The sequence below is a fragment of the Phocoena phocoena genome, chromosome 1 (assembly GCF_963924675.1).
Source record: "Phocoena phocoena chromosome 1, mPhoPho1.1, whole genome shotgun sequence".
NCBI lineage: Eukaryota > Metazoa > Chordata > Mammalia > Artiodactyla > Phocoenidae > Phocoena > Phocoena phocoena.
Window position 1 is genome coordinate 178,204,123 of NC_089219.1, and position 12,441 is coordinate 178,216,563.

At 36.5% G+C, this 12,441-nt stretch overlaps 1 protein-coding gene across 3 annotated transcripts in view; it reads right to left on the minus strand.

Annotated features, from left to right (window-relative positions):
- The window catches only part of UCHL5 (ubiquitin C-terminal hydrolase L5), a 46,857-nt gene that overhangs the window by 25,146 nt on the left and 9,270 nt on the right, over nucleotides 1-12,441 (minus strand). For all 3 annotated transcript variants that reach the window (XM_065872686.1, XM_065872699.1, XM_065872694.1), the window contains 3 exons: nucleotides 362-487; nucleotides 218-279; nucleotides 15-145 (listed from right to left, as the gene is read on the minus strand). In XM_065872686.1, coding sequence (XP_065728758.1) covers nucleotides 15-145; nucleotides 218-279; nucleotides 362-487 — 319 coding nt within the window. The remainder of the gene's footprint in view (nucleotides 1-14; nucleotides 146-217; nucleotides 280-361; nucleotides 488-12,441) is intronic.

Consider the following 12,441-nt stretch of genomic DNA (forward strand, 5'->3'; position numbering starts at 1 on the left):
AGTAAACACATTACCTAAATCAATCGGTCCTTCTCTTAATCCATCTAATTCATACAGTCTTCCATTAACAGGAACATAACTGACAAAGTGAAAAGCATCTTCTTCTTTTGCTGATGTCTTTGCGTCAAATTCAAACATTTGCTGTCTACAGTGAAGAAAAAAACAGTGAGAGACAAAAAAACAGAGACGGCATTTATTTCACATAAAGTATCTTTACCTGGCGAAACTGTTGTGTACTTGTCGAATCACATCCGAATTACTCAGTGCCAAACCTTTCATCTGAAATAAGTTTCAAGAATAGCCTATTAAAATAAGAACCACCACAAACAGGGCATTTTAGGAATAATACGACTGTACTCACAGCTGCATCAAAGCTTTGTGAAAATTCTTTAAACTCTGATAATGTGTCTCCTAAATGGACATCTTGATGGGTACAGTTCAATAACACACTTACTATGGCTTGAGTAGCACAAGCATTATTAATTACCTATAAAATATGAAAGCAAAAATATTATCGATTTGTTAAAAAAAACAGCTTTTAACTGGTGATGATGACCCCCAAAATACGAAAAAAATAGTTTCCAAATTCTATTTTATATAGTCTTAGCATAAACATAATTAACATGATCAATTCCCAATCTAATCTATTTTCAGGAATTTGCCGCAATTCTGGAGCTGAAGATTCTAGGAAATCGAATAAATTAAATGAACTCATAATATCAGTGAAAACCAATCCAGTTAGGGTAACAAAACCAATCTTTCCTGGTCTAAAACATATATCTAATTAAACCAAAAGAGCTTGTCCTTCCCTCTTATTCACTTCCTCCTATGCTCATTTCTACCTATAAATATTCAACCCATATTTCAGTATCCAACGCAAGCTCCAACTTACCGATGTGGCTCTTAGAGAACTTATCCAACAACTCATATTACTTTCTTCCCTCATTTGAATTCCTAAAAACGTGTATATACTGTCTACATATTTTTCAATTCAATCTTTACAGCGCTGTCATCTAGCTATTAACTGTTTATTTAACAAGTTATGTGGACCTTACATTCTAGTGAGAGGAGAGAACATTTAGATAGCACCTACTATGTGTGGGTAATTTTCTAGGCACTTCATATGTATTAATTCTTTTAATCCTATCAATCAACAGCCTATGAAGAAGGAATAATATTATTATCCTCATTTTACATTTGTGGAAGCTGAGGCACAAAGAGGTTAAGTAGCTTGCCCAAAGGGCACAGAGCTAAGCAAGAGGCAGGTGATCTGGTTCTAGAATTTTGTGTACTTAGCCACAACATGAGGCTGGCTCTGTACACGTATGTGGTCTCTCCAACAAGATTATAACCTACTTATGGACAAGGGCTTCTGCCACACTCCCTACAGCACCTACACAGGGCTGAGATCACAGAGGTGGAAAGAGCCTCAGATGATCACTTCGAACACCAGCAAGGTTAACTGTAGAGTTAAATTAAACTTGATAAATGATTTTTTATAATACAGTTTAGTCCTATTGCTATATTTCATTACAATATTATAATTAAATACCATTTTCCAAAAATGCTAATTCACTTATGATCTTACAATTTGGTAAATTATTTCTATCTTGACTGATTTCAAAAGAAAATTTTTCTATTATCTTCCCTCATTAACTCTTATACTCCTGTACTTTTTTTTGCCAGACTTTTGAAGTCTTGTGAGTACCCACCAGTTCTTACATTTTTGACTGCAGTATGTTTGAGGAATTCCTTGATAAGGCTGCTTTCTCCATTAGAGAGCACTGTCTTACTCCCAATTCTCAAACAGTGATACCACCACATTCTTGTAATTCCTCTTACAGTATTTTGTACTCAAAACTATCTTATGATTGACCGATTAAGGAAAAGTAACAGGAGATCTAGAATCCAATTAACATTGCTGCTGATTTCTTTTAATATGTATTCTGAGTCACAGTTCTTTAGTAAATAAACTTGGATGAAAATTTTTAATGATTAAAGGAGACATCATAAAGGTCGTTAACTAAAACAAGACTTAGTGCTCCCTTATCTTGGGCCAAAATTATCTGGAGATGGGTTGGTAGAAGCGAAGTTAGCAGAAGTTAAAATTTATACTCATTCACACATCCTTTCAAAATGATGACACATTAAAGATATAATATGTACCCAATTCTAGGCTAGATGCTGAGGCTATGCAGAGAATACTATCAAACATTCCTATGATCTAAGGACTTCAAGTCTGTAACGTATCACTTTAGGAATTTTTTTTTTCAAACTCATCAAATTGTATACACTAAACGTGCAGTTTTTTTGTATACCAATTGTATTTCAATAAACCTGTTTTTTTTTAAAGGAAAAAAAGAAAAAAATCTCGTGGTTACTGATACTTCTCTTCCGGTGTTAATAAGGATTTACACTGCCCACGATTTATTACAGCTCATTTTGCATATGTGTGAAGAACAGTCATTACGGTGTGCATCAGTGTAAACATACCTCTTCAGGTTTTTAAATGAGTTAAGTGCCACCAAGTGGTTATGTTATAAATGGCACAGTGGTCCCCTTATCCTTGGGGGATATCTTCCAAGACTCCCAATGGATGCCTCAAACATGGATAGTACCCCTATATAATCATGTTTATATATCATGTTTTTCCCTATACTAACAGGCTGTTAGCACACATGAGGGACAAAGGGATGCATCCCACGTGGGACAGTGAAGGACAGAATGAGATTTTATCACACTATTCAGAACGGCACACAATTTAAAACTTACAGTTTATTTCTGGAATTTTCCATTTAATATTTCAGCCAGAGTTGACTGAAACCATGGAAAGTAAAACACCAGGTAAGGGGGGAATACCGCACAGAATTACCAAAAAAAAAAAAATTTAAGACATTAAAAAGTGCACAGCCATTCATTCGTTCAAATATTTATTACTGAGAACTCACTGTGTGCTAGACATTGTGATAAATGCTGAATACACAGTGAACAAGAGACATGTGGTCCTTGTCCTCGTGAAACACTTAAAAACCACCTTATACACATCCATTTGGGAGAATTTTAACTTCATCTTTCTTCACAAAAAATTATTGCAGAATAAATTATATATATAGTCCCCAACGAGAAGGGGATGAACAAGGAACAAATTAAGACGAGATGCTCAAGAGACAATGGGCACACTGGTATGTATCAGTATGCTTGTAATCAGAGCACGGGGTCATTGGTTACCTCGTAAATCAGTGCCTTTAAGCAATTAGGAGTTCACGCTAGGAGTAAGAGGTTTTTAATAGGAAATAACAGTAAATACAGTGATTCAGAAAGGTTCAGTTTAAGACAATTTACAGGAGAGACTGAAGGCGGCTAAAAACAAACAAGATCCACTGGGTTGCTATCCTAATGCTAGTATGAAATAATAAAGGGCAATAGATTAATGGGGCAGGACCCATTAAAAGCAGGATCACCCAAATATGCGAGTCAGTATTCTAGGAGTCAGGAATATAACTAAAAATAAAATCAGATTAAGAAGAATAAGGGGATAGTAATAACAACCATATAAAACAATTTTGTAAATTTAAGCTAAAATGCAGAAATTAAAAAAAAAATCTTACCAGAACTAAGTCAAGAAAAAATAAGTAGCCCAAACAAGTCTTTTAACTATTAAATTGAAGTGATTGTTAAAAATATACTCACAAAGAAAATACCAGGCACAGATGGCTTTATAGGCCAATTCTATCAAAATTTGAAGAAAGAGACGATCTAAATTTTAGATGGTCTAAATTGTCCAAATTCTTCAGGACAATAAGAAAAAGAGGAAATTCCAACTCAATTCATGAAGCAAGCACAACCCTAATACTAAAACTATTCAAAGCCATTACAAGAAAGGAAAATTAAGGCCATTTCATTCATAAATATAGATGTAGAAATTCTAAACACATATTACTGAATTAAATTCAACAGTGCATAAAAAGAGAATATGGGCTTACCTCAGATATGGAAGAATGATTTAATATTAGAAAAATTCATAAACATAACTAACCATATTAACCTATTAAGAGGAAAAATAAACATGATCATCTCAATAGATGCAGAAAAGCATTTGAAAAAACTTAATCCTTCCATAATAAGGACACTTGCTAAATTATTAAAAGAATGTCCTTAGGCTTCCCTGGTGGCGCAGTGGTTAAGAGTCCGCCTGCCGATGCAGGGGACACAGGTTCGTGCCCTGGTCTGGGAAGATCCCACATGCTGCGGAGCAGCTAGGCCCGTGAGCCATGGCCGCTGAGCCTGCGTGTCCGGAGCCTGTGCTCCGTAACGGGAGAGGTCACAACAGTGAGAGGCCCACGTACCGCAAAAAAAAAAAAAAAAAAAGAATGTCCTTACCTGAATGTTAAGAAAAAACAATCTGAAATGGGAAATGGTAAAAAGCATTCCCTTTAAAATCACAACGATTTTACTGGAGGTCTTAACCAGTCAATAAGATAAAAAAATAAATTAGAGACATAAGGATTCAAAATGAGGAGACAAAACTGCTTTGTTTGACATAGTAATTTAGATAGAACCCCCCCAAAACCAACAAATAACAGAGATAATAGAGGTTAGCAAGATGGCTAAATATAATATTAAGACATAAGAATGAATTACATTTTTTTATACCAGCAACAAACACCTAGAAAATGTAACTGAAGAAAAGATGATTTATAATTATAACAAAGAGATCAAGGAATTAAGATAAATCTAATAAAAGATGTAAACCCTCTAAAGAAAATTATGCAACATACAAAAGATAATAAAAGCATATCTAAAAATAAATAGATAAATAAAAGCAGATCTAAATAGAGATACATAATACATTTATGACTTAGTATCATGAAGATATAAATTCTCCCCAAATTGATACATATATTCAATGCTATTCCAGTCAAAAGTCAAAAGAATTTTTCATACAATTTGATAAGATGACGTTGAAATTTATATGAAGAACATAGGGTCAAGAATAGCAAGGATATTTTTGAAAAAGAGGAGGGAGAAGAGACATGACCTATTAGATATAAGAACTTATGAAGAAGTGAAAGGAATTAAGACAGTATGGTATTGGCAGAGAGACAGACAAATTGATCAGTAGAGTCCAGAAAACACACACACACACACACACACACACACACACACACACGGAACTATGGTACACAACAGAGGTGGCATGTCCGATAAATAGGGAAAATAATGGACGTTTAATAAATGAGGTTAGAAAAAAAGGGTGATCCATATGGAAAAAGATAAAACTGAACCTCTGCCTCATATAATATACCAAAATCCAACTCCCAATGAATTATGGACATAGATATCAAAAATTAAAATTTAAATGCATAGGTAAATATCTTTTCCAAATTCAGATAGATAACAATTGCTTAAACAAGACGCAAAAAAGCACTGGCTCTAAAATACAAAATTCGGGCTTCCCTAGTGGCGCAGTGGTTAAGAATCCGCCTGCCAATGCAGGGGACACAGGTTTGAGCCCTGGTCTGGGAAGATCCCACATGCTATGGAGCAACTAAGCCCGTGTGCCACAGCTACTGAGCCTGTGCTCTAGAGCCCAAGAGCCACGACTACTGAGGCCCACGCACCTAGAGCCCATGCTCCGCAACAAGAGAAGCCACTGCAATGAGAAGCCTGTGCACTGCAACAAAGAGTAGCCCCTGCTCACAGCAACTAGAGAAAGCCAGCGCGCAGCAATGAAGACTCAACACAGCCAAAAATAATAATAAAATAAATTTATAAAAATAAATAAACAAAACACAAAATTCTATTCATCAAAAGACACCCAGAAAAGGTAAAACAATAAGGTGCCAACTTGGAGAAGCAATATCATGAAGATATAAACAACACCTACAAATCAAAAAGTACAATTAGTCCTACAGAAAAATAATTTAAGAATTTCACAGAAGAAACACATATGGCCACTAAGTAAGTACATCAACATCCTTTCAACATGATTAGTGCCCAGGGAGATGTAAACCAAGACCATAATGAGGTACCATTTTAGAATGAGCTGGCTGGCAAAAATCAAAAAGGCCTCTGGCGCAATGGTTGAGAATCTGCCTGCCAATGCAGGGGACATGGGTTTGAGCCCTGGTCTGGGAAGATCCCACATGCCGCAGAGCAACTAAGTCCGTGCGCCACAACTATTGAGCCTGCGCTCTAGAGCCCGCAAACCACAACTACTGAGCCTGCGAGCCACAACTACTGAAGCCCACGTGCCTAGAGCCCGTACTCCGGAACAAGAGAGGCCACCGCAATGAAGAGCAGTCCCCGCTCGCCACAACTAGAGAAAGCCCGCACGCAGCAACAAAGACCCAGCAACGAAGACCCAATGCAGCCATAAATAAATAAATTTATTTAAAAAAAAACGGTCTGACAATATCACATATTGGAGTATGTGGCTACACAGTAACTCAGATATTGCTAGTAGGCGTGTAAACTGGAGGATCTACTTCCGAAAGCACTTTGATATTTCCTCCTAGTGTTACACTTACCTATCAGAAGAAGCACTGTTGTACTTCTACATATGTACCAGGAGAAATTTGCACAAATACAACAGGAGACGTACAAAAATGTATATAGCCACACAGTTTACAGTAATGCAAGTGAAAACTCAAATGCCAATCTACAAAGAGTAAACAATTACTTACTCTTCATGCACATTCGTGCAATTACCACTGTGCAGCATGCAAAATAAGTTAACTATTATGATAAACAACTAGTGGATAAATCTTAAAATTAAGTCAAAAAAGTAAGTCTCCCAAAACTACAAAGAGCATGATACTTTTTATCAAGTTAAAATTTTATATACACACAGCCCTTTTAGGATTAGAAAAAATACAGAAAGTGGAAAGCAAGGAAACGATATACAGAATTCCACATGCAGGTTACTTGGATGAAGGGAGGGAGGATGAGAGCTATGTGGGACAATGGGTGGGACAGAAGGAAATGATAGTTAGATGACGGTTATCTAGGCGGTGAGTTCTTAGGTGCTTACTACATTACTTAGTCACCAAATAAGTAAACAAATAAACAAAAGGAGGACATGAGCGTGTGCCATCAGTCAAGAATTATCATAATTCCATGCTGTGTACCTGAAGATCAATTTTTTAAAAAGGAAAAAAGAAAAACACACTCATCATCACTGACTGATCTGTCCTCTTCCTTCATCACGCTTAATCATTACACATTAAAGGTGTTAGTTACTCTACCTCCTGAGTATTAATCAAATCTGTTCACATCTATCACTACTAACAGTCTTTTACCTGCTTTTGCATGGACTTCTACAAAAGCCTTCTAACTGATATGTAGTCTCATATCCTACCCCACTCCCTCCTCCTCAAACACATTCCCCACACTGTAGCCAAAGTGATCTCTTCTAAATGAAAATCTGATCACACTACCCTTCTTAAAACACCTCAATAACCTTCTACTGCTCTTAGGATACAGACAAAAGGCTCAAGCATGCTCTGCCTCTGTCCACATCTTGGCAGGAAGTGGAGAGTTATTCTCTAATATCCACCTTCTCCCTCTTCCAGATGAACAGAGGACCCAAATTTTATCTGGGTCCATGTCCACCTGGAATGAGGACAGCTTCCCCCTCTGCTGCTAAGTACAGCCATGTGACTGAGTTCTGGACAAAGAGAAGAAAGCATGTAACATGAGCAAGTTCTAGAAAACGTCCGTAAAAAGAGAGTGTGTGGTCCGCTTCTACTGTCTTGAATGTGGAATTCAGATAGAACGGCTGAAAGTCCAACAATCATCTCAGACCATGAAGTAACCTTTGGAATAGAAAGCACACACAAAGGAACAAAACAAAAGAGCCTGCCATCTCGATGTGCTCCACGGTGAATGAGAAAGAGAAAAACGTGTGTTTCTTATAAACCATTGTTTCTCTATACCTAATCGTACTGAACCCTGACTACCACACTGCTTGCTCAGCTTCATCATCTCATACTGCCCTGCCTGTGCTGTCTCTAGTCCAGCTACACTGGCCTTCCTGTAACAGTACATTTTACTAGCCTTACTCCCGTTTACTATAAAGCTGTTAGTAATCTGGGATGATCCTCAACCTCTTTCCCCTAGTTAATACCTACTTAACCTTTAGATTTCAGCTGAAATGTCACTTACTCAGAGAAGCTTTCTCAGATCTCCCTGAAGAGGTCAGTCTCATTTTTATGTGTGCAGTGAAGAATCTAGTCTTGCCCTAAGAGAGGCCTGACCTTTGCCCTTGGCTCCTAGGAGGTGATCTCTAAGCTCTTGAGAAGCCATGCCTCCTCACAAAAGTGTCTTCGTTTACCTGGGGGCTGTGGGCCACGCAGATAGTCTCACGGTGTGACTTAGGGTGGGTTCTGGGTCGACAGTATCATCTCAGTCTCCAGGGTGGCTGGAGACTGAGGGCCAATAAAAACTCGGTACCAAGAATCGGCTGAGATGGCCTGAGTGGCAGCACTCTGCACACTCACACATCACTGCCACTCAAGTTACAGCGCTGGCTTTGACTCCCCTGTGCGAAGACCACGCGCAGCTTTCCTGCACTCCGCCCTGCGTGTCTCTTCCCTTGGCTGAATTTAATCTGTGTCCTTTCACTGTAACGAACTATGTGACTATAGCAGATTTTGGTGAGGTCTATGAGTTTTTCTAATAAATTACAGAACCTGAGGGTGGTCTTGGGTACTCCCCAAACTTGCAAGTATCAGAAGTCAGGGTGGTTTGTGGTACCCAAGACTCTGTAGTTGGTGTCCGAAGGGAGGGTAGTCTTAATAGATTATTTTTGAACTTCACAATACGGTTCTCATTTCACTCCATGCAGCACTTATTGCCACTGTAATTTTGTATTTCACTGATTAATACCAATCTCCTCCACTAAGCTCTAAACACCCTTGAGGAGAGGGCTCCTGACTGTTTATCATTCCCCAAGCATCTGGCACAGTGTCTGACACATTGCAGACACTCAATCATTCTTTCCTGAAAGACTGAACAGGTGGAGTCACACAAACCTAGTACCAATGACCTAAAGCAATAAGTCAGACAGACCTTAGCTTTCTCATCTGTGAAACAGTAACAAGACAACAATGTTTTGCAGAGAAGCATTACCAAAAGGGTCATTCCTGGATCCTTATACACAAATTGTAACTACCAGAAGACACCTTTTCTAGATATTTTGTTAATCAATGATCCACACATATGCACACTTCCAATTAGAGCATATGATTAGCATAAGACAGGCAGTATTACCTCTCTAAAATGATGCAATTCCATCCATAAATACCAAAACTATGTATTTAGTTAATCTGTATGACATTATCACAAATAAATATAATTTTAATTAAATGTTTTAAATATCTGAAAATATTCCTCAGAGTCCAGAGACCCTGGATTGGAAATATTTACTATAAGCTCTTGAAGCCTAGAACCAAGGATTATATATTTATGTAATATATACTATAAAATTTCTAGCACAGGTTCATAGGAGGCATACACTAAAAAGACTGATAGATATTACTATTGAATTACTGATCAGTTTAATAGAAACTGTTGGCATAATATAGTATAAAAAAATACAATATAATTGGGAAATTACTAGTCTGGCATATTAATAAACATGGCAGGAATAATGTAATACAAATAAAACATTAAATTATAGTAAGGTAGAAATGTAATACAGAACTAGAAAAGTATCAAGAGACTCTAGAAATTATAAATTCATACTCCAGTATCATTTTTTTTCTTTGTAGAGTACTTTCTTATACCTTAAAAATACCTAGGCCTCTGTAAGTCAGTCATTGTTAGTGTCTTAGTGAATCCTAGTGTTCTTTAACTGTAATATTCTCTCTACCTTTATCAGATACCTACTATGTGTCAGGGATTATACATGAAAACTCCTGGGTTTACAATTTAGTAAGGAAGAAATATAATTAAATACACACACAAATATATATGGAAAAAACCTTGAAAAACATAAACTGTTTTAAGTGGTTATCTCTGGAGCAGGGATTATAATGGACTTTTATTTTCTACATTGTACATTTATAATGCTTACATTTTATATCATGGGTATAGATTCTTATATACCATAAAAAAAATGTCTTTAAAAGGAGAAAAATCACCTGAAGGACCAAACTATCTGTCCCCTACTTTTTCTCTACTACCTAGATTTTGAAAATCACAAGCAGTGATTATAATTATTATAGTACAATGATAAATATTAAAATTTATAAATGGATTATTTGTGTTAGAGAAATAATTAGAATCTCAAAATGTTTATCATTAAGAAATTTAGTTAAATAAATTATAGGACGCTTATACTAAGAATACTTTTAAAAGAGGTGGTGTTGTGATATGGTTAAGAGTGTGGACTTCAAGGCAACAGTGCCTGGGTTTGCACCCAGCTCTCCCACTGACTAGCTACATAACTTGGGCAAGTTTCTTAACCTCTCTGGGACTCAAGTTTCCACATCTGTGAAATGACAAGGAACCTGTAAAACCACATAGGGTCATTGTGAGGATCAGTTACTACAAATAAATTAATACTAAAAAATAATACATATAAAAGTACCTGATAAGCCTTCAATATGTTAGCTAATACTGTTATGTGCACTGAAAGTCAAACTTTTATCATTAAGTGAAGAAAGATGCAAAATATTTTGCACAACAGTCCAACTTCAGAAAAAAAAAAGATAATAAGAATGTGTTAACAAGTGAATAGAAAATGTGGGAGGCAGTATGGCAGGTGGAACCACCAACCTGGGCTTTAGACCTAGGTTTAAATTCTGGATCCACCATGCAATAGCTGTGTGACCTCAGGCAAGTAAGTTAATTTTCCTAGGCCTCAATTTCTTCATCTGTGAAATGAGGGTAACACCTCATAAGGCCGTTGCAAGGGTCAAATAAATAATATATCTAAAGCACAATATCTGGCACACAACAAACATTGTAAATGTGGGCTGTTGTTGGTACTGCTATGGTGATAGTTGTTACCAGTAAGAAGACACATGCCTGCCTTATCCACCATTACATCCCTAGGACCTAAAACAATGCCCAGCACAAAGGAGGTGCTCAACAACTACTCGTTGATTAAATGAATGAGTCAAACTGTTAGAAGGGGTTAGTAGACATGGGTGTGGGAGCACAGGGATATTCACTCATCACTATATATTTCTGTAACTTAAGATAATTTAAGTACACAATGATAAAATAATGTTTTCCAAAACCTTGAAGTAAAGCAAAAAACCTCTAATTTCTCTAAAAACACTCAATTTTTAAAAGTGGGGGGGGGGAAATGGAAAGAAGTAATAAAATAAGAGAAAAAGGAAAAACAAGTTACTAAGTGGAATAGTAAACGTTTGATTTAAAGGGCAGTAATGAGAATTAGCAGTTTTATTGTTTCCACCTTCCTAAAGGTTAATGAGATTATCTTAAGCAATTTTTTGAGTCTCAGAAATAAGTGCAATTTTCAAACAAATGCGATCATATTTAGCTTAGATTTTATACATTAATCAAACCTCTTTCATCATTCTCTTTTTCAGCTTTTCCAAACAATGGACTCCAAAATATGGAGGCATCTAATAACGCTGGTTAAACGTTTCACTGTATACTCCAGAACAGCAGTTCTCAAAGTGGGGTCCATGTACCCCTGGGAATTCCTAAGACCCTTTTCAAGGGGTTTGTGAGCTCAAAATTGTTCCCATAATAATTCCAAAACAGTTTTTGCTTTTTCCCCCTGCTTTCTTATTTACACTGTAGCACAACAGCAATCGAGGGTAAAACTGCTGGTATTTTAGCATATACCTAGGCAGTGGCATTAAACTGTTTCACTGACACACATGCTTAATTTAAAAAATTAACAAAACAAAAACCAGTTTTAGTGAAGAATGTCTTTGATAAAGCAGTAAAATTTTTATTATATTTTGACCTCAGAGTACAAGTGGTTGAGTGAAACAGGTGGTACAAATAAAGCACTTCAGCTGCAAACCAAAACATGCCAGTTGATTCCATGAAAGGCATTATTAGTGCAATTGTTTGAACTGTCAGCTAAGTTGGCTGCTTTTTTCTTGGAATATCATTTTTTACTTGCAAGGACATACAGCAGACAAATACGGCTGTTCAGACAGTATCTGGCAGATATTTTCTTGAAAATGAGTGAAATGAGTCTATCACCTATCACTTCAAGGAAAACATCTGATAGTATTTGTTGTCCTTCATAAAATTTGAATTCTCAAGTGAAAATTAGAATTTTGTAAGATTCAGATCCATAGATCCACCACTGTGAGTTTAAAAGTTTCAGGATACTTATCAATTCTTCTAATGATACAGATGCTGATATTAACAAATGTGACTTGTTGATAACATATATAATCATGTGTCAACATTTAGAAAATCTGCCTAAGTCGGTAAATTTTCAAA